The 22,621-nt window shown below is 43.8% G+C and overlaps 1 protein-coding gene across 2 annotated transcripts in view; it reads left to right on the forward strand.

Annotated features, from left to right (window-relative positions):
* Positions 1-21,965, forward strand: part of C6H4orf19 (chromosome 6 C4orf19 homolog) — a 77,547-nt gene extending 55,582 nt beyond the window's left edge. For both annotated transcript variants that reach the window (XM_018049362.1, XM_005681496.3), the window contains exons 2-4: positions 943-998; positions 19,003-19,056; positions 20,216-21,965. In XM_018049362.1, the coding sequence (XP_017904851.1) occupies positions 19,025-19,056; positions 20,216-21,149 (966 nt within the window). In that variant the 5' untranslated portion in view covers positions 943-998; positions 19,003-19,024 and the 3' untranslated portion in view covers positions 21,150-21,965. The remainder of the gene's footprint in view (positions 1-942; positions 999-19,002; positions 19,057-20,215) is intronic.

Consider the following 22,621-nt stretch of genomic DNA (forward strand, 5'->3'; position numbering starts at 1 on the left):
AAAACTTTTGAGACTTTTCTTATCTGAAAATGTCTTCATTGTACCTTCTCATTTCGTTGGTAATTTGGGCAAATTTAGAATAATGTGTAGGAGATCAAACCAGTCCATCCTAAAGGAAATCAACCTTAAATATTCCTTGCAAGGACTGATGCTGAAGCTGAAGCTCCAAAACTTTGGCCACCTGATGTGAAGAGCCAAGCCATTGGAAAAGACTCTGATGCAAAGAAAGATCGAGGGCAGGGGGAGAAGGGGGCGACAGGATAAGATGGTTTGATGGCATCACCGACTCAATGGACATGAGTTTGAGAAAACTCTGGGAGATAGTGAAGGACAAGGCAGCCGGGCATGCTTTAGTCCGTGGGGTCGTAAAGAGTCGGACACGACTAAGCACAGCCCAGCACTATGAATGTAGTTAAGAAGTCTAAAGCCGTTCTGATCCCCAGCTCTCTGTATATGGTCAGCTTTTCCTTTGTAGAAGCCTATAGGAGCTTTACTTTTACCGCACTTCTGAAATATCACAATGGTGTGTCTTGATGTTGGGTTTAGTTTTATTTATCACTTTGGTCACTTGGTGAGTGCTTTTATCTAAAATCTCATTCCTTCAGTTATGTAAATTTTTCTCAACAGCTTTCCTGTTGTGCTGTTTAAATCTCACTGCAACCATATTTTATAGATGAAACACTGATATTTGGGTAAATGATTAATTGGGCGTTAATTGATTGTTAATTCAGTATCGGAAGCTGGGCTGCAAACTCAGGCCTGGTAAATTTCAAAGCCCTTGTCTGCCTGGAGTCACTGGTTCAGGCCAGGAATCCTTTCCCCGACATCACTACCTACGTCTCTCTCGGGAAATGCTTTCTGCTGTCATTTTTAAGATGCATCTTGGCTATGAAAAGGAGACAACTGGCAGGCCTGTTTTTAACTGTTTTTTGGTTTTTTCAGTTACAGGAAGAGAAAGTAAATGTCTAGGGAAACCTAATGGACAATCTCCACAACAGGTAAGCTCTCCTCTTTCTTATGTTTTGGGAAGAAGGTCTGTTCTTTCCACTTTCCATTAAATTTTCTATTATTTGGTCTCCCCCTGCAGTTTTTATTACCTAAAACATTAAAGCCAGTAGACAGGGCAATCCCCAAAGTCCATTTCTTTCAGATTCATTCAGGTTTGAGTAAAATGCTATTATTTTCTTTTTCCTTTTGTTGTTTGGCAACAAAGAACAAAGTTTGTTTGTTTAAAACAAGTAACATACAACATGACCCATCTAAGTCTTCACATTGAACAATGTACAATGTGAGGCTGAAACAAGAAGGCTGAGTATTACCTTGTTTGAGCTCAGTTAGCTCAGTTATTTCGCCACCCTGTGCATGCCCAAAAATGACCCCCAAAGCACAGCAAGTATTAATGTGGGACTTATAATTAATTTTAGACAGTCGATAATTCACAGCTGTGGAATCCACAAATAATGAGGAGCAGTTGCGCGTATAAAGCGCATGGAACACCCGGTGCATGGGACACTCTATGGAAGGTTGCTATTTTTATTGTCATCTTTGTTATTCTATGTTATTAAATCCTGAGGCTCTTGGACACCTTTGAAAAGTGTTCAGTTCAGTTCAGTCGCTCAGTCGTGTCTGACTCTTTGCGAGCCCATGGACTGCAGCACCCCAGGCCTCCCAGCTCCTGTGATGGAGACTCATGTCCATTGAGTCGGTGATGCCATCCAACCATCTCATCCTCTGTCGTCCCCTTCTCCTCCCACCTTCAATTTTTCCCAGCATCAGGGTCTTTTCTAGTGAGTCAGCTCTTCGCATCAGGTGGCCAAAGTATTGGAGTTTCAGCTTCAGCATCAGGCCTTCCAATGAATATTCAGGACTGATCTCCTTTAGGATGAAAAGTTTTCGGCAAGGGGACTGATAAGATTCAGGTTTGTGACCTAGAAAGATCCCATGACTTCTGTATGGCAAATGTCTTAGAAGACACAGGGAGATGCAGTGGCAAGAGGATTTGCAGTAACTCAGGTAAGAAGCCAGTGATAATGTCTGAGGACAGGGGCAGGGTAGAGCACACGGAGAGATGAGAGTGGGCCTCAGAGCGTGTCGGAGGTCGCCTTCCTCCGGAATGTGGTCTAGACCCCTACCAACCCCTTTATCTGCTCGCTTTCAGCCATAAGTCTTCTCGAGTCTTTTCCCAAGATTACTTGGGCACTTGTTGCCTTATAGAACACAATGCATGCATACTTTATTTTATTTTAATATTTATTCTTCCTTTCTTTCTTTGGCTGCATCGGGCCTTAGTTGCGGCACTGGAAATCTTCATTGTGTCACACAGGCTCTTCCGTTGTGGTGCACGGTATCAGTAGGTACAGCACACGGGCTGCAGAGTGCACGGGCTTCCGCAGTTGCAGCACATGGGCTCTCTACTTGCAGCGAGCAGGCTTAGTCGCTCTGTAGCATGTGGGATCTTAGTTCCCAACCAGGGAGCAAACCTGTATCCCCTGCATTGCCAGGCAGATGCGAAACCACTGTACCACCAGGAGAGTCCACATGTTTAAAATTCCTATTTTCAGCACTCCCTTAGTCACGTATTTATGCATCATTGCCAGACTGTGAATTCCTTTCAGCTCCCTGGAACTGAATTTGGTACCTGCACAAAATAGGTGCTCAGGAAATATTTGATGTGTGAATAAGTGATGAACCCTTTAACGTACAGCAGAGATCTCTGCCTCTTGTGTCCTGGTCACTAGCAGTGTTTTATCCTCAGATTCTCAAGGACATTCAAGGCCTTGAAACCATGCTTATTCTTTTCAAGTGCAAACTTCAAAGAAATAAGGGACATGAGTTTGAGCAAACTCTGGGAGATAGTGAAGGCCGGCGAAACCTGGCGTGCTGCAGCCCATGGGGTCACAAAGAGTGCCTGAGCAGCAACCAAAGGAGCGTCCGCGTCCAAATCCTGCACGTGCAGTGTCATCTACAGACATGCGGGAGCCTGTTTTTTCTTGTCCTCTGACCAGTCCACACTTCCCACCTTGAGTGGGAAGCCTGTATTATAAAATACAGCGATCGTGTAGGGGGATGTTCTTTAAGAGTCGCTGAAGTCTTGGCATCTAGAATACTGGGGATTAACCAGAACTAGTCCATTCCAAGCATCTAGCCTTGAGCTGTGTTGCTTTTAAAGTCGTCATTCTTTGTAGCTTTACAAGACTGTAGCATTTGTAAACTGTAGAAGTTTATAAACTTCTGTCCACATCGCCTCTTCTGCAACTTCTGCATTTCCAGAACTTCATTTTTTTCTAAATGCTTCAGTTATCTTCCAGACGTCCCCCACCTTCCAGATAAGGCTACTTATCAATGTTAGTGACATACCCTGTGTTGGAGACACGCCTGATTCTTATGGGGTTCCAGGGAGGATTGGGTCAGAACATAACCCATTTCTATTCTCAGTGTCTAAAAGTCACTAGGCCAGAGTTAAAAAATTTTCTCATAGACGATGGCCATGAAGGTGAGAGCAGCCCACATCTATTAAGAACCTGCTACTTGCTAGTCACATTCTGCCAGGTCCATCACATGTACGCAAGCCGTTCTCAGAGGAACCCTTCACAATTCGGTGTCACTGTTTCCCTATCTAGTGGCTGGCAAAGCTTAGGCTCTGAGAGGTTAAGCTACTCAAGATCATCCAGCTTAGAACAGGCCAATCCAGATTTTGACTCCAGAGCCCACTCCCTTAATTATGATAGACAGACTATCTTCTATCTACTGGGTCTTAAAATTCTTCGTCCTCTTCTTCTAGAACCAGATATGATTTTTACACATGTTCTTTGACCAGTCCTTCTATGGAGGTGGCTATAAAAATGAAATCAATTATGAACTTAATGCAAGGGTATCTCTGATGTGTTTAAGCAGATACCCTACTAAAGATTGGTGATGCTGAGCTTCCTATATAACTTGAGTCAAAGTCAAGAGGATCAGCCCAACAAGCTGAGTTGAGATGAGTCATGTCAGATGATACTGTGATTATGGGTGGTCAAGAGTGTGATGGGACGGGGGCCACCAAATCCCACATGAAAAAGACATAGAACTGCACATGTTAAGTGAAAACACATCATCTTCACTTCAAATTTTAAAAATCTTCTCAAATTGTATTATCTGAAGAGTCTCCAAAGTGTACTTGTTCATATTCTTAGAAACTAAAAGCCACCCAGAAGGTGATGGCCTATCCCCATCTTCAGCTGAGCCTGAGTCTTTGTGCTGTGGACATTACCCCTGAACACATGTGGTTTGGTTTGGTTACCAGTGACATGGTCTATTAGTTCATCAGTGAACAAGATTCTACCCAAGTAGCAGAATTCAGGGTAAACACCTAATCCCATATCATTGATGGTCGTCTGTCATGTTAAGTGAGATTGTGTATGTGACCCCTGGGTCGGGAAGATCCTCTGAGGTAGGAAATGACCTCCCACTCCAGCACTCTTGCCTGGGAAATTCCTTGGACAGAGGAACCTGGTGGGCTACAGTCCATGAGGTTGCAAAGAATCAGACACAGCTGAGCAACTGAGCATGCACGCACGTATATGTGATTAGCTGAGCTCTCTGTGACATCTCTTTCACTTCAGAGCTGTCTGTGGTCATTTGCAAGACTTCCTCAAAACATATTTCAAAAGCAACTGATAAGCGTATGGTGATATCTGGCATTCCCAGCTCTAAGAGTTATAGATACTGTCTTCAACTGTTGAGTTAGAGACTCCCTGAAGGATTTAGGGGTGTATTAAAAATAAACTTCCTGCCACTACATTGATAATGGGGAATAGATTAATAGCACCCACATGAGTAATAGAGAACGCCCTTCATATTTCAGCAGACATAAGAGACACCTAAACTTATGGATTAACCACAGTCACCCCTATGTGTTAATGATGTTGAGTATTTTCATGAGATTACTGAAAATAGTGTGAAGGCCCATGTGTTCCCTATACTATCTCCAGTGGCAGTTAGAATATCTATATACTAGAAGGGTTTCAGAGCTTAGAAGGGAAAACAGGAGACTTGTCTAGAAGTTGTTTTGCACAGTAAACAGACTGATCTGGGGTGGGAAAGGCAAGAGAAATTGACGGAGATGACAGAGGGGCTAAAGTCCCTTCCCCAACCACCACTGACCCCCACCACCGTGACTTGTCCTACATCAGCAATTAGAAACACGTACATTAGATGCTACCCATCTATACAGGGTCCAACACTCTTGTTGTATATCACTTAATAACTAGCTAGGAAGCCTTTAGTCAGGATATTATTTGTATTAGGGAAGGTCCAGTCAAGAATGAGAGCTCTTCCTTTCAAACAGAAGGACATTATAGTCAGTGGGTTATGTGGGTATTGGAAGATCTGGGAAACCAAATGCTGAGATAAACACAGATATGGTCAAGGCAGGAAGACATAACCAGCCTCAGGGGAGGCCCAGAACCAGATGCTGAGCCAGTGGCTGGAGCGTGGTAAGGCACCATAGCGGGTGGGGCTCTTGCACATCTCTTGCTGTGGAGGAGAGCTGGCCACTACCAGGATGAACAGGATGCCGTCCGAAGCAGAGAGAGGAAGGGAACCAGACCCTGACTTCCCTCATCCTCTCCTTCTTCCACCAGTACCTTCTACTGGCGGGACTCACCCACATCCAGACAAGGGTTCCTCAGCATTAGGTTGCCCTGAAAAACTGAGCGGGCAAGGAGGCAGAGACCGATCCAAGAGCAGACAGGCAGTGGCCCGGCCCAATGCTGGCATTGTTTCAACTATCAGCTGGGTTTGTTTCAACTGTTCCTCAATTAGTAAACATTTAGGTTGTCCAAACTGATCCCTTTATTATTGGACACTTGGTTTATTTTCACTTTCTCCTGTTATAACACCCATAGAGAAGGATAGAAGAACATAAGTTAAAAACTGTTAAAAAGCAAATTCTGAAGAACAGAATTTTTAGAAACTTAACAGGATTGTAAGCTGCGCCCATTGGCAGTGGAATTGGAAGCAATGACTACTAGTATTAGTCTCTGACCACAGTCATTTCTGACCAACATAAAGTTATGTTTTGGCCAACTTGGTTTGGGCCATGCCATCTGTCACCGAAAGGGGCCAGTGGTAATGGTAACCACCTCACTTTTGCCAGAAATTCCCCAAGACACAGAGTTCTTAGAGCTCCCTTTAAGTAGAGCTCACCTAGACCAACCAGTAACATTGGCAAAACAAAGAATCCTGCCTGCCTTTATTTCCCTAACACCATAAAGCAGTAGTTCTCAGAGTGTGGTCCTTAGACAGCAGTGTTAGCACCACCTGGGAGCTTGTTGGACATGCAGGCTATCAGGCCCCACATAGACCCAGGAGGGTGCCTGTGGCCCTGGTGCCCTCTGCCTTTCAATGTCCCCAGGATCCCACCCCTGTCACCTGCACACCTTGGTCTTTGTTCAGTAATGAATTGCACTCCTGACCTAAATAGGAACCTACTCCCAGGAATTTACAGTCCAGACAATAGGGGAATAGCTTCTCAAACTTTTTCCCTATAACCTTTCTCCCTGGGGGTACAGGAAGAAGGACCTGGTCTAGAGGGCTGACCACAAGTTACCAACAGAACTTGTAATTTTCTGCATACCTTTGTTTAATTCTAATAATTGAGGCCCAATTTGCCTTTTGAAACACAATATTCTGAACTTTTTTAAAAAAGTAATGGAGAAGGAAATGGCAGCCCACTCCAGTGTTCTTGCCTGGAGAATTCCAGGGACAGCGGAGCCTGATGGGCTGCCGTCTATGGGGTCGCAGAGTTGGACACGACTGAAGCGACTTAGCAGCAGCAGCAGCAATGGGCTTCTTCTCCGAAAACCTTCGAACTGGGCCAAATTTAGTTTATAGCTTATCTTTACCTCCTAGAATATGGTTATGTACCCTCATCCAGAAGATGGGGCCCTAAGACCAGCTCACACCATGGGCAGCCCACAGGGTCTGGGGCGAGCACAAGGATGGCCCTAGGGAAGGAACGGTGAAATGGACAGGTCCAGCTGCAGCAGATCTAACCCAGAGGAGGGAGTGAACCCCTCCACACCCTATCCTGCCTCCCCTAGTCCCTTCCCCAAAACTTTCATCCAGGCATCAGATCCCATTTGTGTGAAGAGAGGTGTCTATAGAATTCTAGGAGTCTTTTGACCCATCCATTGTCTGGCCAGGCTACAGAGTAAATCCCATGCCCAGCCAGAGCTGGAGGAAACTCTGCCATAAGGTGGTACTGTGGCTACCAGAACTTAACACAATAATTATCGGAATGTTTACGAAATCACCTACTCCGTAACTTCGCCACATGGCAAAGCACCTACACTGTTTATGCCCTTATTCTCCTGTATTTAAGGCCTTTCCCATACTAAGTCCCTCCCTTGAAATTAAATAACCAATATATACTGCCATCTGGTGGCGAATAGATGAAACCACATGTATGAAATACTGTTCAGTCCCTAAGTGGTGTTAGGCACTTTGCCACCCCCGTGGACCGCAACACGCCAGGCTTCCTTGTCTTTCACTATCTCCCAGAATCTGCTCAGACTCATGTCCATTGAGTCGGTGATGCCATCCAACCATCTTTTCCTCTGTTTTCCCCTTCTCTTCCTGCCCTCAGTCTTTCCCAGCAGCAGGGTCTTTTTCCAGTGCATTTGCTCTTGGCGAAAGCATTGGAGCTTCAGCATCAGTCCTTCCAGTCAGTATTCAGAGTTGATTTCCTTTCTAATACCCTGTGTAGATTAGTCATAGCTTTTCTTCCAAGGAGCAAGTGTCATTTACTTTCATGGCTGCAGTCACCGTTCTCAGTGATTTTGGAGTCCAAGAAGATAAAATCTGTAACTGTTTCCAATTTTTCCCATCTATTTGCCATGAAGTGATGGGACTGGATGCCATGATCTTACTTTTTGAATGTTGAGTTTTAAGCCAATTTTTTCGCTCTCCTCTTTCACCTTCATCAGAGGCTCTTTAGTTCCTCTTCACTCTCTGCAATTAGAGTGGTATCATCTGCATATGTGAGGTTGTTGTTGTTTCTTCCTGCAATCTTGAGTCCAGCTTGTAAGTCATTCAGCCTGGTATTTCTCATGATGTACTCTGCATAGAAGTTAAATAAGCAGGGTGACAATATACAGCCGTGATGGACTCCTTTCCCAGTTTGGAACCAGTTCATTGTTCCATGTCTCATTCTAATTGTTACTTCTTGTTCTGCATACAGGTTTCTCAGGAGACAGGTCAGGTGGTCTGGTATTCCCATCTCTTTAAGAATTTTCCAGTTTATTGTGATCCACACAGTGAAAGGCTTTAGCATAGTCAATGAAGCAGAAGGAGATTTTTTTTGGAATTCCCTTGCTTTTTCTATGATCTAGAGGATGTTCGCAATTTGATCTCTGGTTCTTCTGCTTTTTCTAAATCCAACTTATACATCTGGAAGTCTTCAGTTCAGGTACTGCTGAAGCCTAGCTTGAACTGTGAGCATAATCTTTCTGGCATGTGAAATGAGTGCAATTGTACAGTAATTTGAACATTCTTTAACATTGTCCTTTGGGATTGGAATGAAAACTGACCTTTTCTAATTCTGTGGCCACTGCTGAGTCTTCCAAATTTGCTGACATAATGAGTGTAGCACTTTAATGCCATCATCTTTTAGGATTTGAAATAGCTCAGCTAGAGTTCCATCACCTCCACTAGCTTTGTTTGCAGTAATGCTTCCTAAGACCCACTTGACTTCACACTCCAGAATGTCTAGCTCTAGGTGAGTAACCACACCATCATGGTTATTCAGATCATTAAGACCTTTTTTGTATAGTTTTTCTGTATATTTATACCACCTCTTCGTAATCTTTTCTGCTTCTGTTAAGTCCATACCATTTCTGCCCTTTATTGTGCCCATCCTTGCATGAAATGACTCCTGGGTATCTCTAATTTTCTTGAACAGATCTCTAGTCTTCCCCATTCTGTTGTTTTCCTCTGTTTCTTTGCACCGTTCACTTAAGACTTTCTTAACTCTCCTTGCTATTCTATCAGAACCCAAATCAAGAGGATCCAGTTCCCTTTTGCAAAACATACTGGATCACAAGCTGCTTCTTATTGTGAAATTCTGTGGACTCAGAAAAGAACAGAACCTAGTAAGAGATATTAGTAATAATATCTCTCAATTAATAATCAATTATATTAATGTAATAAGAAAGTGATAATATACAAATATTATATAGTTAATGTATAATCAGGAAATGTTAATAATGAAAACAGTAACAGCAGCATTAATAATAGGTACACTGTGCCTGTGTGTGCTAAATCGCTTCAGTCATGTACAGCTCTGTGCGACCCCATGGACTGTAGCCCACCAGGCTTCTCTGTCCATGGGATTCTCCAGGCAAGAACACTGGTGTGGATTGCCATGCCCTCTTCCAGGATTTCTTCTTGTCCCCGGGATTGAACCCGAGTTTCTTATGTCTCCTGAATTGGCAGGTGGCTTCTTTATGACTAGTGCCACCTGGGAACCACGCTCTAATTTATATATCCATTTACTTATCCGTAAAATCCTGGCTTCCAACCTCTGTACACAGTTGGTAGGAATGTAATGATGCAACCACTATGGAAACCAGTATGGAAGATCTTCAGAAAACTAAAAATAGACCACCATATGACTCAGCAATTCCATTCCAAGGCATATATCCAAAAAAACTAAAACACTGATACAAAAAGATCCAGGCACCCCAACGTTCATAGCGACACTGTGTATAGAAGCCAAGATATGGAAGCAACCTAAATGTCCATAAACAGATGGATAGATAATAAAGGTGTGATATATGTAATATGATGGAATATGATTCAGCCATAAAAACAAATTAAATTCTGCCATCACAACAACATGGATGGACCTAGAGTATGACATTTAGTGAAAGAAGTCAGACAGAGAAAGACAAATACTGAATGATTTTATGCATATGTAGAGTCTAAAAAATGAAACAAAAGAATACAGCAGAACAGAAACAGACTCACAGACACAGAAAACAAGCCAGTAGTGTTAACAGTGGGGAGAAGGAGGAGAGGAGGGGCCAGACAGTGGCAGGTGATTAAAACTATTATGTACAAAATAGATAAGCAATAAGGATATATTGTATAGCACAGGGAAATGTAACCAGTATTTTGTGATAACTTTAAATAACTTACAAAATACTGAATCACTGTGCTGTACACCTGAAACTAATATAATATTGTAAATCAACTATCCTTCAGTTAAAATAATAATAGGGATTTTTCTGGCAGTCCAGTGATTAGGACTCTCTGCTTTTACTGCCATGGCCCACATTCATTCCCTGGTCAGGAAACAAGATCCTTCAAGCCACATGGTGCAGCCAATAATAAACAAACAAACAAATAAAATGCTGGCTTCTTCCTTAAAGGGTTATTGTGGAGTTGAAATGAATACATGAAATTTTTTAAAACAGTACTTGGTGCATATCAAACAATAGAATGTTGATTATTTATAATCATTAATAAGCACTGGCAGGGTACCAGACATAATAAATGCCATACATACTTTTATCTCACTAATTTTTGAAACAGTCCTGATAAACAGGAATTGTTACCTTTCCTATTTTGCTGATTAGACAGGTAGAGTTTGCAGAGGCTAAGAAATTTGCGTAGAGGTCACAGAGCTAATAAGTGGTAGAGGCAGTGTTGGAACCCAAACTCAGACCCTAAATTACTCATTTAACCATAGAGCTGAATTGCTGATTCGATGGATTTTCTCAAAAGCTTACAAATTCCATCCTGCCTCACACATACCCCAGCCCTGCCACACACACACACACACACATGCACACTCTTACACACTTCCGCAGCCCATTCCAGTGAAGAGCTCCAGCACATGCTCCTTCGTCCTCCTGACCTGAGTCCTCACCCTTCCCAGGGAAGTTGCAGTTACACTCACTGACTCTGTCTCAAGGCTCCAGGGCGTTGATCCGTTATGTGTGTGTGTGTGTACGCTCAGTCGCTTACTATTCTCTGGCAAAGAAGCCAAGAAGACCTCTTCAAAGAGCTGCAGACCTGAGGGAATGAGATGAGAACTTGGGGCCTGAAGGGAGGAAACAGGAAGAGAAGCTTTGTACATTCAGTTAGGATCACGGGTTTAGGTGAGTGTGGGCTTGGGACCCAAACAGCCCCGTCAGGATAGGGATGGGGTAGTTCACAAACCACTGAGCAGGGCTCCCGCCTACAGAAGGGTCATATCGGTGCCTGCCTTGTCTGGGTGTTCAGTGCTAACAGTGTGTGAGCCAAGTCAGAGGTCATGAGTTGAGGACACTTCCTTCACTGATTCACCAGCTCGACTGTTGAGTTTGGAAGAGACCTTTGATGTCAGGGACTCACTGGGGAGATAAAGAACCTGAGGGATCAAGAGGTTACACCACTTTCCCACATCTGCACAGTTGATGATGAAGCTGCTGCTGGAAGGTGGATTTCTTATACCCAGCGTGGACTTTGCCTGGTTGAGTTCACAAACACCAACCCCTCCTGACATTATTAGTTTGGGGCACAACACCCTTCCTGACAATTAGGACTGCCATGACAATTGTTTTTCCCAAAGTTTCATAAAACATAAATTCTATTTGTTATTAATATCTTTTATGGGGGGGGGAAGTTCTGTGGTCAAATAATTTTGGGAAATACTGAGTTAAACAGGGTGAAATCATTCTTTTTCATAATTGTGAATGTGTTCATCTTTAATCTCTGCTGTTCCCATTCCGAAACCTGTTTGAGGGAACCCTTTGGCAGGAGTTGGGGACAGACATTTGAACACACCTCTGCACAGATGTCCCATCAAGCCCAGTTCTAGGTGATGCTGACTCGTATATGGTAGCACACTGACTATTAGGAGTGCATCAAATGGACTGTTTGATAGTGCTGATAATAAAGTCTTATAGTCTTTCTCCAAAATTACTGAAGCTCAACCTCTTTAGGAGAAAAGGAAAAACGAAAAAAATGTTGTCCCAGAGAGTTTGCAAAGCCTGCTCAGAAAGGAGAATATGGTTCTGCTGAGAAAACAGATTGATTTAGTAGTCAAGAATTATCTTCTTGTCCTTTTTCCACCATAAATTCAATACTGTCTATGAAGCTGGGCAGGCAGTCTTTTAATTTCTTTTATAAGGCACCTCGTGATTTCTTCAAGGCCTGCTAGTTATTTTTATCCATTCCTCTTGAGTCTAAGTGGTCAGTACCCAGAAGTAAGTGACTAAGTATTTTTCAGCTTCACCTGCTAGCCAGGTTAAGATGAAATCCTGGACTGTTTTCTAAACATTGGCAACTTAGTTTATCACGACACAGTTGAAATTTAAGTGTTTGATTTTACTGTGTCTCTTCCAAGCACTTCAACTTCTATCAACTCAACCCACTTTGCCAGCAGCTGCTATGAAAGCCCATTGACTAGAGCCCTCAAAGCAGGACTCCCTTAAGCCTTGGGATTACATAAACTGCAATTCCCAAGCTGGGAGGGGGAACCACTGTCCCTCCTATCTCTCTTAGCTTGTGCCATGCACTTGACTTTTGATTTTGGACCCTGGGTAGAGTTGAGATTTGATTGTGGAAAGCGGCAGACCACCTACTGGGATAATTTCTAAAATCTCATACTCACCATTCATTCACTCACTTCTGTCTCTCACCAGTCATCCCTTTATTTGAAAAACAGATGTGACGTGCTCCATGCAGGTAGATGCTGTCCTAGGTTAGGCAGGCAGCTGACAAACAAACACCAAATCCCCTCTGAGGTCGGCCAGCCCAAAGACTGGAAACACCTTCTTTGCCTTCAGAGTTCCAGTGCCTGGGGCTGGCTATTGAGGAAAGGTCTTCAGCACATACACAGAATGACAGCTAAATCCAGAAAGGTTGATGGGCTTTCGATGAGCTCCTTTCCAAGACCTTTCCCCATGTGCTTCTTTAGAGGAAATAGCTTAATAGCAATGGTTTTCTGTTGGTATTAGGTCCTAGCCCAGGAACAAGCAGAACAGAAACCGGCATCAGATTAGTGCTTTTTTTTCCTTTTAACTTTTGATGTTGACGTCATATCAGACAATGAAAAGTTGCAAGGAAAGTACAAAGGACCCTCCGTTACTCAGAGTCCCCAGATGTTAACCTTTACTACATTTGCTTCATTCTTCTCTCTTTCTCTGTGCACACATATACACACATTTTTTTCCTGAATTATTTTAATAAGTTACAGATACCACCATGTCCCTCTACTGCTAAATACATCACTGTGAAATACTTCCTAAGAAAAAAGGCATGCTCTCATAGAGCCCCAGTACAACGATCACAAGCAGGACATTAACACTGATTTAATGCTGCCACCTATCTACAGGCCTTATTCAGATTTCATCAGTTGTGGCAATAATGACCTGCTACCAAAAGATCGTGCGTTGCCTTCGCTGTCATGCCTCTTTTGTCTTCTTTAATCTGTAATAGTCCCACAGTCTGTCTGTGTTTTTTTTTTTCCTAAAGTTGCATTTTGGAAAGAGTACAGACCAATTGTTTTGCAAAATACCCTTTAAGTTGTGTTTGACTGATGTTGCCTCCTGCTTCAATCCAGATAATACTCTTTGACAAAAAAATCACAGAAGTGATGCCGAGTTCCCGGTGCGCCACCTCTGAGGCTATTGACTAGTCTCAAGGTATTACTCTGACTCGCAGTATTACCCTTGGTTATTTGGTTTTGGTGCTGTGACCCAGGTCTCTCCACGGTAAGGATACTATTTTACCCCAAACATGTATAGGGGAGCTCTTGGGGTTGGCCAAACGAGTTCGTTGGTATGATGTTATGAAAAACCTAAACAAACTTTTTGGCCAGTGCCAATACTTTGAGATTAAATATCCCATTCTCTTCAGGTTTTTACCCACTGGTCTAAACATCTGTTGATGATTCTTGCTTGAGTCGGTTATTACGGTGCTGGTTGTCTAATGGTGATTTCTATAATTCTGTTTGTTAGCAGGCTTTCTACTTGTAAGTCGGAGCTCTCCCTTTTTAGATTTATATCCTGAGGATTCACAGATCCTTGTTTTAGTCAGTGTATTATACTCCTTTATGTTTGTGCTTACTGTGATGCTCCCGTTGTTCCAGATTGGGCCAGTAGGATGCCTACAAGCTGGTCCTGTGTCAGTTTGACCTGTGCGTGTCATTCTTTAAGATCATCACTATTCAAAGGCAGCCCTTTCCAGCTGAGTTGAGCCTTTTTCTGTATTCCTTGACTTCCTGATGAATGCTCAATTAATTTCTCTGCCTGGTTGCACAACTTCTGTGCCCCTTACCCTCCCACCCCTGGCCTCCTCATTTCTCCCCACCTCCACACCAACCCCCTTGTGAAACTGGATTTTCCAGCAAGAATACTTGACTAGTAACTGATGGGGTCTTAGCATGACCATCTTCAAATACAGGACTGTTTAATTTCAACCCTAAACACAGGACAAGAGTCAACCTCCAACACAGGACTCCAGGAGGGGCAGGCGCCGAAGTGGGTGGACTCACCACCCTAATTCATCCTAATGGTGTTTGCTTTTCTCCTATGGAAACCAGATGACGGTTGCTTTGCCCTTTGCTTCTCTGTTGCTCTTTTATACTCTAAAGACAAAGCAAATTCTGATTCTGCTCCATAATAAAGGGCACTGGACAACTGAGTTCTCACCTCTGACCCAGCTATTGTCACAGTGATGGGGAAGAGAAAGAAGACAAACTGCCCGTTTTGAACTTAGTTTTACTTCAAAAGAGCATTTTTTTTTTTTCCGTTTCCATGGGAAATGGACATGGAATATTTCCTTTTTGCACCTGGAAATGCGAGACCTCACTAAAAGCAAGATATAGGTGTGGGAGTGACACGTGAAAAGAGAAATAAGTCAGATTTGATGTTAGGAATCATCGTATATGGAAGAATCATTGTAGACACAGGCAGGCAGGGGCTGGGTCAGTCCCCACCCTTTTCGTCAGCAGTCACTCAGCCTTGGACCTTAGAGCCTGTCTCACTGAGAGAAGGAATGTCACTGGGGAAGGAAACACAGGATGGCGGTGTGTGAGCGAGGGCAGGACCTCTAACCAGGAAGAGGCACTGGGCTGGGGAGAGGTGCAGAGCATGGCCCTCGGGTACAGGACTAGGTCTGCAGGAAACCCAAGAGTATACCCTAAAGGGAGGCAGTGAAAGGGGGAGGGGGCTGGGGAGGATCATCAAAACACCTTTTATAATTACATGGCTTTGAAGAAAAATATAGATCCTGTGGTTTTGCAGGGAGATGGGCGGGGAGGGACGGGTAATGTGAAAGGCACAGGTGACTTGTCAGTTCCCTAAGAAACAGAAGTTAAATCTCAGCAGTCAGCTCAGTTCCCAGCATGGCTGAGAGTGTGGCCAAAGCCACAGGGGCAGAGGGTGGGGTCAGGTCAACCTTGGTCAGCCTGGGAGACACTGGGAAAGCAAGGTGTTGCTCAAGACCAGCCTCTTTAGTTCTTTCTTCTGTTCAGAAGGAAACCTTCCACACCTACGACACTTGAACCCATGATCCTAAAGTTGACCTACCTGACATTTTTCAATGATTCATACCCCGCAGTTGCTTCAGTTACATTGTTATGACCGCTGTCTGCCCTTTCTCAAACACTTCAAAGCCCATTGTTGTTTTTTTTTTTTCTTTTGACTTTTTCTTGCCTCCTATCCTCTTGACTTTTTAAAAACAGATTCCAAGATAAACAAAGATACTGCCAGTGTGGAAAGGGGCAGGATTTTAGAGTAGGTTGTGAAGATGGAGGGAGGAGGGGTGCATGGGGCTCTTGAACAGATTTATCAAGCTGGCATACGAATTATTCACAGAAAATGGACATAAGTGGGGAGCGGAGGCTGGAAACAAAACCCTGGGCTTGGAAAATGGAGTAATTCCATTGAGAGTGCTTTGCAAAAGGAAAAGGTGGTACACATACTGCTGGCTAAGCCTGCTGTGATTTCTGTCTTGTGGGACTTTTGTTGCACTTGAGGTATGTGTCTTTCAGTTGGTGCCACAGTTAGAAATATACCATTTGGTCCTTATTCTGCAAACAGGTATAACTTGGTACTGTCAGCGCTCTTGTTTGTATGCATATGTCACGGCAACTAGAGTACTTCTTCCTTAGGTGAAAAGCTTTTTTTAAAAAAAAAAACAAAACATGCTGTATCCAGACAGAGCTGAGTAATAAGTAGATGCTTATTACGAATGTTAACTCATATAATCCCCAACAGTGCTGTGTGGTAGATACATCATTATCCCCATTTATAGATGAAATAGCTGAGGCCCAGAGTTACAGGGCAGAGCTGGGGCCAGAACCATATCATTCAGACAATCTCCTCATCTCAAATCTGTAATTACATATGCAAAGACTTTTTTTGTTGTTGTTCATATGAGGTAGCAGTCACAAGTTTCAGAGATTAGGAGGTGGATACTGGATATCTTTGGGGAGGGAGGTGGTGTAAAACTACTTCCCTCTAGATTTATCAACCAGCTAATCTATACATCTTAAATGGTACTGGTCATTTTCTCTGTGGTTAAAGGCTGATGAAGTAGAATCCTTGGACATCCATTCATGATTGAAAGAAGGAAGGGGAGAGAACAGAGAAGGCAGGCACACAGCCAACAATGAGTGATCCCTGAGACTTCCCTGAAGTCAGGTGGTGAAGACACCAGGCAGGCTTCTACTGCAGGGGCACAGGTTTGATACCTGGTCAAGGAGCTAAGATCCTGCATGCTGAGCGGCAAGGTCAAAAAATAGAGGGGGAAAAAAAAAAAAAAAAAAAACCCACAAAATAAAAACAATAAGTGATCCCTCTCTCTCTCTAGCACACGCATTATGGAGACAAAGGGACGGGGGCAGGGGCTTTTAATTCTGTCACTGGCTTGGCTTCTTCAAGTTGGTAACTGTTAGATATGGAGGATGACTTAAAGATTCTTCCAGGCTAATTTCTAGGATTTTCAGAGAAAAGACCAGAACAGCATGGTTGGTTTTTATGAAGAGAAGGTTTCATTCAAAGGGCAATCTTGAAAAATGTAACTTGGGAATGGGAAGGGGACAGAAGGCAGGTGGGAAATGAGAACAACGCAGAAGGAAATCTATCCGTCACCAGGAAGCCCGAAGGGGCGTGTCTCTGAGCTGCCAGAGAGTGGAGTCCATGCCTTGTGATGGGAAAGGCAAAACAGGAGTTTAGTCCACATAAAGCTTGTGATGATGACTCCACTGTAACCTCCATGGGTCTGTAACATGGAACATGGATCTGTAACCGGGATCCACTGCCTTATCCTGACGTCCTCTAGTGCTGTGCTAAGTCACTTCAGTACTGTTCTACTCTTTGCAACACCATGGGCCATAGCCCACCAGGCTCCCCTGTCCATGGGATTCTCCGGGCAAGAATACTGGAGTGGGTTGCCATGCCCTCCTCCAGGGGATTTCCCTGACCCAGGGGATCAAACCCACATCTCTTGCATCTCCTGCATTGGTAGGCTGGTTCTTTACCACTAGTGCCACCTGGGAAGCCCAGGACATCCTCTAGTACTGAAACCCCTGGGCAAGGAAGCCTCTCTGCTCTCTTATACCGCCTACTGCTGCACCAGGGCTTAACACCCTGGTTAAGTCCAAGTCCCATGGAGAAGGCAATGGAAGAAAACACACAGGTCCTTTTCAATCCCACCTTTCTCTCTCTGGCATTGGTTAAGCTGTTTTCCCTCATTTACAAAATGGAGATGACATATATAACTCCCAGAGTCAGGGAAAGGTCTGGCACAGAGACAAGTGGCAATAAATGTTTGCAAATACTGAATCGGTGATTTTAGATATGTGAAGGTATTCCAGGTAACCAGTGTCCTCCCTTCTCACATGTTATCCTTTTCCAAAAAAACTGTAACTCTACTGATTTTGAGTATCTAGGAAGGAAAAAGCAAACAATTCCTATTGAAATCTCATTCAGCTGCCTGGGCCCAGTCCAGACTGCAAGCGCCTGCAGTAGCCGCTTCCACTCTCTGTGCAGGTGAGGCCCCTCACCCAGAGAGGAGCGGAAGTCTCTGGCCAGGACGGGGCTGGAGAGCACAGCCCGCGTGGTGGAGGTGCCTGCCTGCCTGCAGATGTGCTCAGTTGTGTCGACTCTGCAACCCTATAGCCTGCCAGGCTCCTCTGTCTATGGGATTCTCCAGGCCAGAATACTAGAGGGGGTTGCCATTTCGTCCAAAAGCAGATCTTCCCGACCCAGGGCTGGGACTGCCATCTCCTGCATTGACAGACGGATTCTTTACCACTGAGCCACCTGGGAAGCCTCTGTGAAGGCTCAGCTTCCCTGATATCTTAAACAGCTCTCAGCCCTGAGAGCAGTACCTGGTTCCCCGGGCTCACAGTTTCAGAGTGTCTTTGATGATGGCCTTTCCTTGGTGTGCTTTGACTACTTGGCTACCTTACAGTTTGTCCATTCCTCCTGAAGAAAAAGGAAAGAGGAATAGCTTGATTCATCTTAAAATACAAAAGGAAAATCCCAAAGTGGTGAATGAAATAAACATTGAAAATTTTTGTCTTACTGAAGCAGCTTATTGTAGGTGTTGGCATCTAAGACATTTTTTACCTGTGATGGTCACATAATAAACACAGTGAATTGACAGGCTATGATAGGTTCTCTAATACTGAAGAAGAAGGAGCTAAATAGTAATGAATTAGGATGGGATACAATTGTGTGACAAAACCTTATGACAGGATTTTCTCATTCTTTGTTTATAGATCTTTCAAATGGTAGTCTTAATTATTGCTAGTAGTTGAATGATTATTTCTGTCAATTTATTTTCTTGTTACACTGCTGGTTATATTTGATACTTTATATATTCAGTCATTTATATAGAATTAAAGTGTGCAGCTCCTTCATTCTGACTGCAAAGAAACCAATGTCTTCCTACAATGAAACCAACAATCTTTACTAAAAAAAAATACAATGCCATTCACTCTTCTCTCTTTTTTCCCAGATGATAACAAAAAGCAATCCAGATGGGGTGCAGGTGCTGTAAAATGATACAAAGGTAAAGTTGAAAAAATGGGAAATTTGTGATTACCATGAAGGCACTTTTAAACATCCTGCATGGATTCATTGCCATTTTCCAGCTTGGGGCATGACTAGCATTGCCAGGAAGTTAAGAGTTTGGAACCACATGAATATTATTTAAAAGAACACAGGGGCTGGATTTTCAAAAAATTTTTGTGCAGTTCTCCGAGCATGTTGGGAACACTGTCATTCTCTGAGGCTGAATTTGGTTTGGGTTGAATTTACATTTCTCCAGAGAGTTTCAGTGCAAAGAAAAGCTTGGGTTTTAGAAGATGCCTGAAATGGTATCACTGAAAATAAATCACCCCAGTCATGTATGTGCTTTTAATTTTGTCCAGATTCTATTTCATAAAAATTTGGGCAACATGAATATAATTCTATATAAAATAAAGGGGGAAAAGTAGCTGATCATTTTGCTTCTGTAACAAAACTATCTTTATTATGTTAGCTCTATTCCATATCTGTATCTATGTATATATATATATACACATACCTATATACATATATCATTTTTTCCACTGTAGTTATAATTTAATGTTAGGTGCCATTCAAAAGTATTTATTGTGAATAACTTCGATGCTAGTCCAGAGTTCACAGTTGTTATGCCTGAAATGGCATCACTGAAAATAAATCACCCCAGTAATGTTAGTGACTACATAATATTCCATTGAGGTGTTGTGCCTTCAGTTCTTAACCACTTATTTCCTATTGTTGAACATTTGTTTTATTTGTTTTTGTTTGTATTTAAATTTCATGACCCACTTTGTTCTTTACCTTCTTCCTGCCCTTTTTTTAACTCCTTCTTAAGATCTGTTTCCAGTTGGTAGACCACTTTTATACCAACTGTATCTATTTAATTGTTGCTGTTTAGTCGCTGAGTCCTGTCAGACTCTTTGCGACCCCATGGACTGCAGGACGCCAGGCTTCCCTGTCCTTCACTATCTTCCAGAGTTTGCTCAGATTCATGTCCAATATCTATTTAATTAGGTACACATATAGGCTTAAAAGAGTAATCATGGAAATTAAGTTAACAGGAACCATAGACCAGCAGCAGAGCCTGTAGTAGAAATATTAATAATGAAAGTTAGTAATTAATAAAGTTAATACTTGACTGATCTTCCGTCTTCTCACCCTAGCTATCTCTTCGATCCAGTTCACGTGCCCTCCCCTGGTTACGTTAACGAAGTGAACAGCTGCAAGTTAGATGAAGAGGACACTCTTAAACTGAAAGACAAACAGAGCAGCGAAATCCTGGTGCACACGGGTGACCCTCCTAGTGAGGGCGCCAAGAGGACCGCGAGCGGGAGCGGAACAGCCTCTCCACAGGAGCCCTGCGGGCCGCCCCGAGGACCACGCCTCTTGGGGGATGCTGTGGGGGGACCCTGTGCCGAGAAGACTAGCGGGGCCGTCAATGGCGTCGGCCCCAATGCTGTCCTGCAGCTCAGTGGTGAGCCGGGGCCCCCTCAGGGAGCCAGAGACTCCTGGGCCAGTGCTGCAAACAAAGGTCACCCGACTCAGCCCTTCCTTGAAGGAGGGAGTGCCAGGGAGCTGGACTGCAGGCAGCTGGCCTCGGGAGAGACGCAGGTCATCGGGAACGGGGGCTCCGGCGCGCCATCCACGGCCGGGCTTGCCGCCTGGGACGTCCCAGCCCATGTCCTCCAGATACCCACCCCGGACTACCCTCCGCTTTGCGGCTCAGCTGAAGACAACGCTGACCACGTTGATCACCAAGAGAAGGACCATCTTTTCAAGATCCACTCTGAGAAGGAGCCCCAGGAGGGTGCTCACCCGCCGGCAGGGGAGTGTGGTTTGAATATGCCCTTCTCTGCAAAGAGAAGCTGGGATTCATTAAACGAGGCCGTGACAACTGAAATCCCAAGTGTCTACTTTGACAAAGACGATCCTGCTCAGGACGTGCCTGTGGTCGATTCCAGAAACGGGTGGGAGGAGGCCCCTGGCTCCCCCGGAGACCGGAGCTGGGAGACGGCGGATGAGGATGCGGAGGTGGCTGAAGCCCTCGCGGCCTTAGAAGCAGCTACTGCGGGGGAAGATGTGGATGAGGCCGAGTAGGGGAGGGGATTCTCCGGGCAAATAAGCTAGTGACGATCTGGTCGCACGGGGCTGGGTTTGCTCCTAAAACCCAGAGCTGATAAATGCAGCATATACGGCTGCAGCCTTACAGGAGGTTGACACCCAGCGCCAGTTCTGATGGATGTGAGCTTTAGTGCCATGCTGCTTGTTCACTACGAAGAGTACCACCGTCTAGATGGGCTGAAACTCAAGATAAGAGACTATAAGTCAGAGTGGACCGCGGTGCTGGCATCCACAGAACATGCAGACCTTAAACACCCAGCTGGCCAACCCGCACAACTCCTGCGCAACATGTGGTGCAGGTGTTTGCGAGAACGTCCTGGAATCCCAGTGAGAATCCCAGGGAAAGAGATTCACAGGACATTCTGTTGGAGTGTAAAATTCCTTACCTTGCTTTTGAGAGCCAAACATTATACCCAGTCAGGGAAAGGTAACTACCCCCACTTAAAGTGCCTAATGTACCCCCCAGAGCATGGCTTACCTTCAGGGACAGTCACCCAGGGAACCAATCACTAACCACTTGTTGGACAGAGAGTGGAGCTTGGCAGCTTTCAGGGTGGAGCAGGAGCCGCCTGCAAACAAATGGTTAGTCATTAGCTGTGATATCAGGCCACCTTGACCTTAACTTTTTTACATTATTACTTTTTCATCTCCTTTGGGATTGGGGAGTTTGGTCAAAAGACTTCTTTGTTTAAAATTCAGGTTTTTAAGTTTGTGAGATTTGGAACAGCAAAGAGAGAGATGGAGTGTTTTGTGCCATGTAATGTCTGATCGTGATTAAACAATAACAACATATGTGTCTGAGTGTCTTAACTCAATAGTGCTTCTGATTTTCCCAGACTGTTAGTGACCCTTGATGTTTCTCCCAATTTAAAGAGCTAGACTATTACAGCTGAAGAAGAGACTAGATTGATTTGCCAAGAATGACTTTAACTCTGTCCCTGTAGGTCGAACTCTTGATGCCATGACTACCTGTTCAGCTCTTACTTTAAGGATGAATAGCCCTTCCTGGGTTTCAGTCATTTTGACATGGCTCAATGGAGAATTTAGGGGATGGTTAAGACTATCTAGAAAAATATAAATATGGAGGATTCCTTATTATAGTGTTTCATAACACAGACTCTGAAATCTGACTCACTTTGGTTGGATTTCCAGCTTTGCCATGTAACCTGGGACAAGTAATATATCCTTTCTATTTGCCCATCGGTTAAGTGACGACAATAATAATATATATTTATTGAGATTGTCATAATGTCATTGCTCCATTATGATGTTATTTAACATAAAACATGATTTCTGAGCCTAACAGACACATTTCCCTGGATTTGCTTGATAACAAGCCATGTCTACATACAATGTCACTCCGAGCTTTTAAAGACTAAACTGTTGGCATTGCTAATTGGATTGTAGATGAGTTTGCTATTTAGTATACCAAAAGCTTAATGTTTCAA

Source organism: Capra hircus, chromosome 6 (assembly GCF_001704415.2).
Source record: "Capra hircus breed San Clemente chromosome 6, ASM170441v1, whole genome shotgun sequence".
NCBI classification, from domain to species: domain Eukaryota; kingdom Metazoa; phylum Chordata; class Mammalia; order Artiodactyla; family Bovidae; genus Capra; species Capra hircus.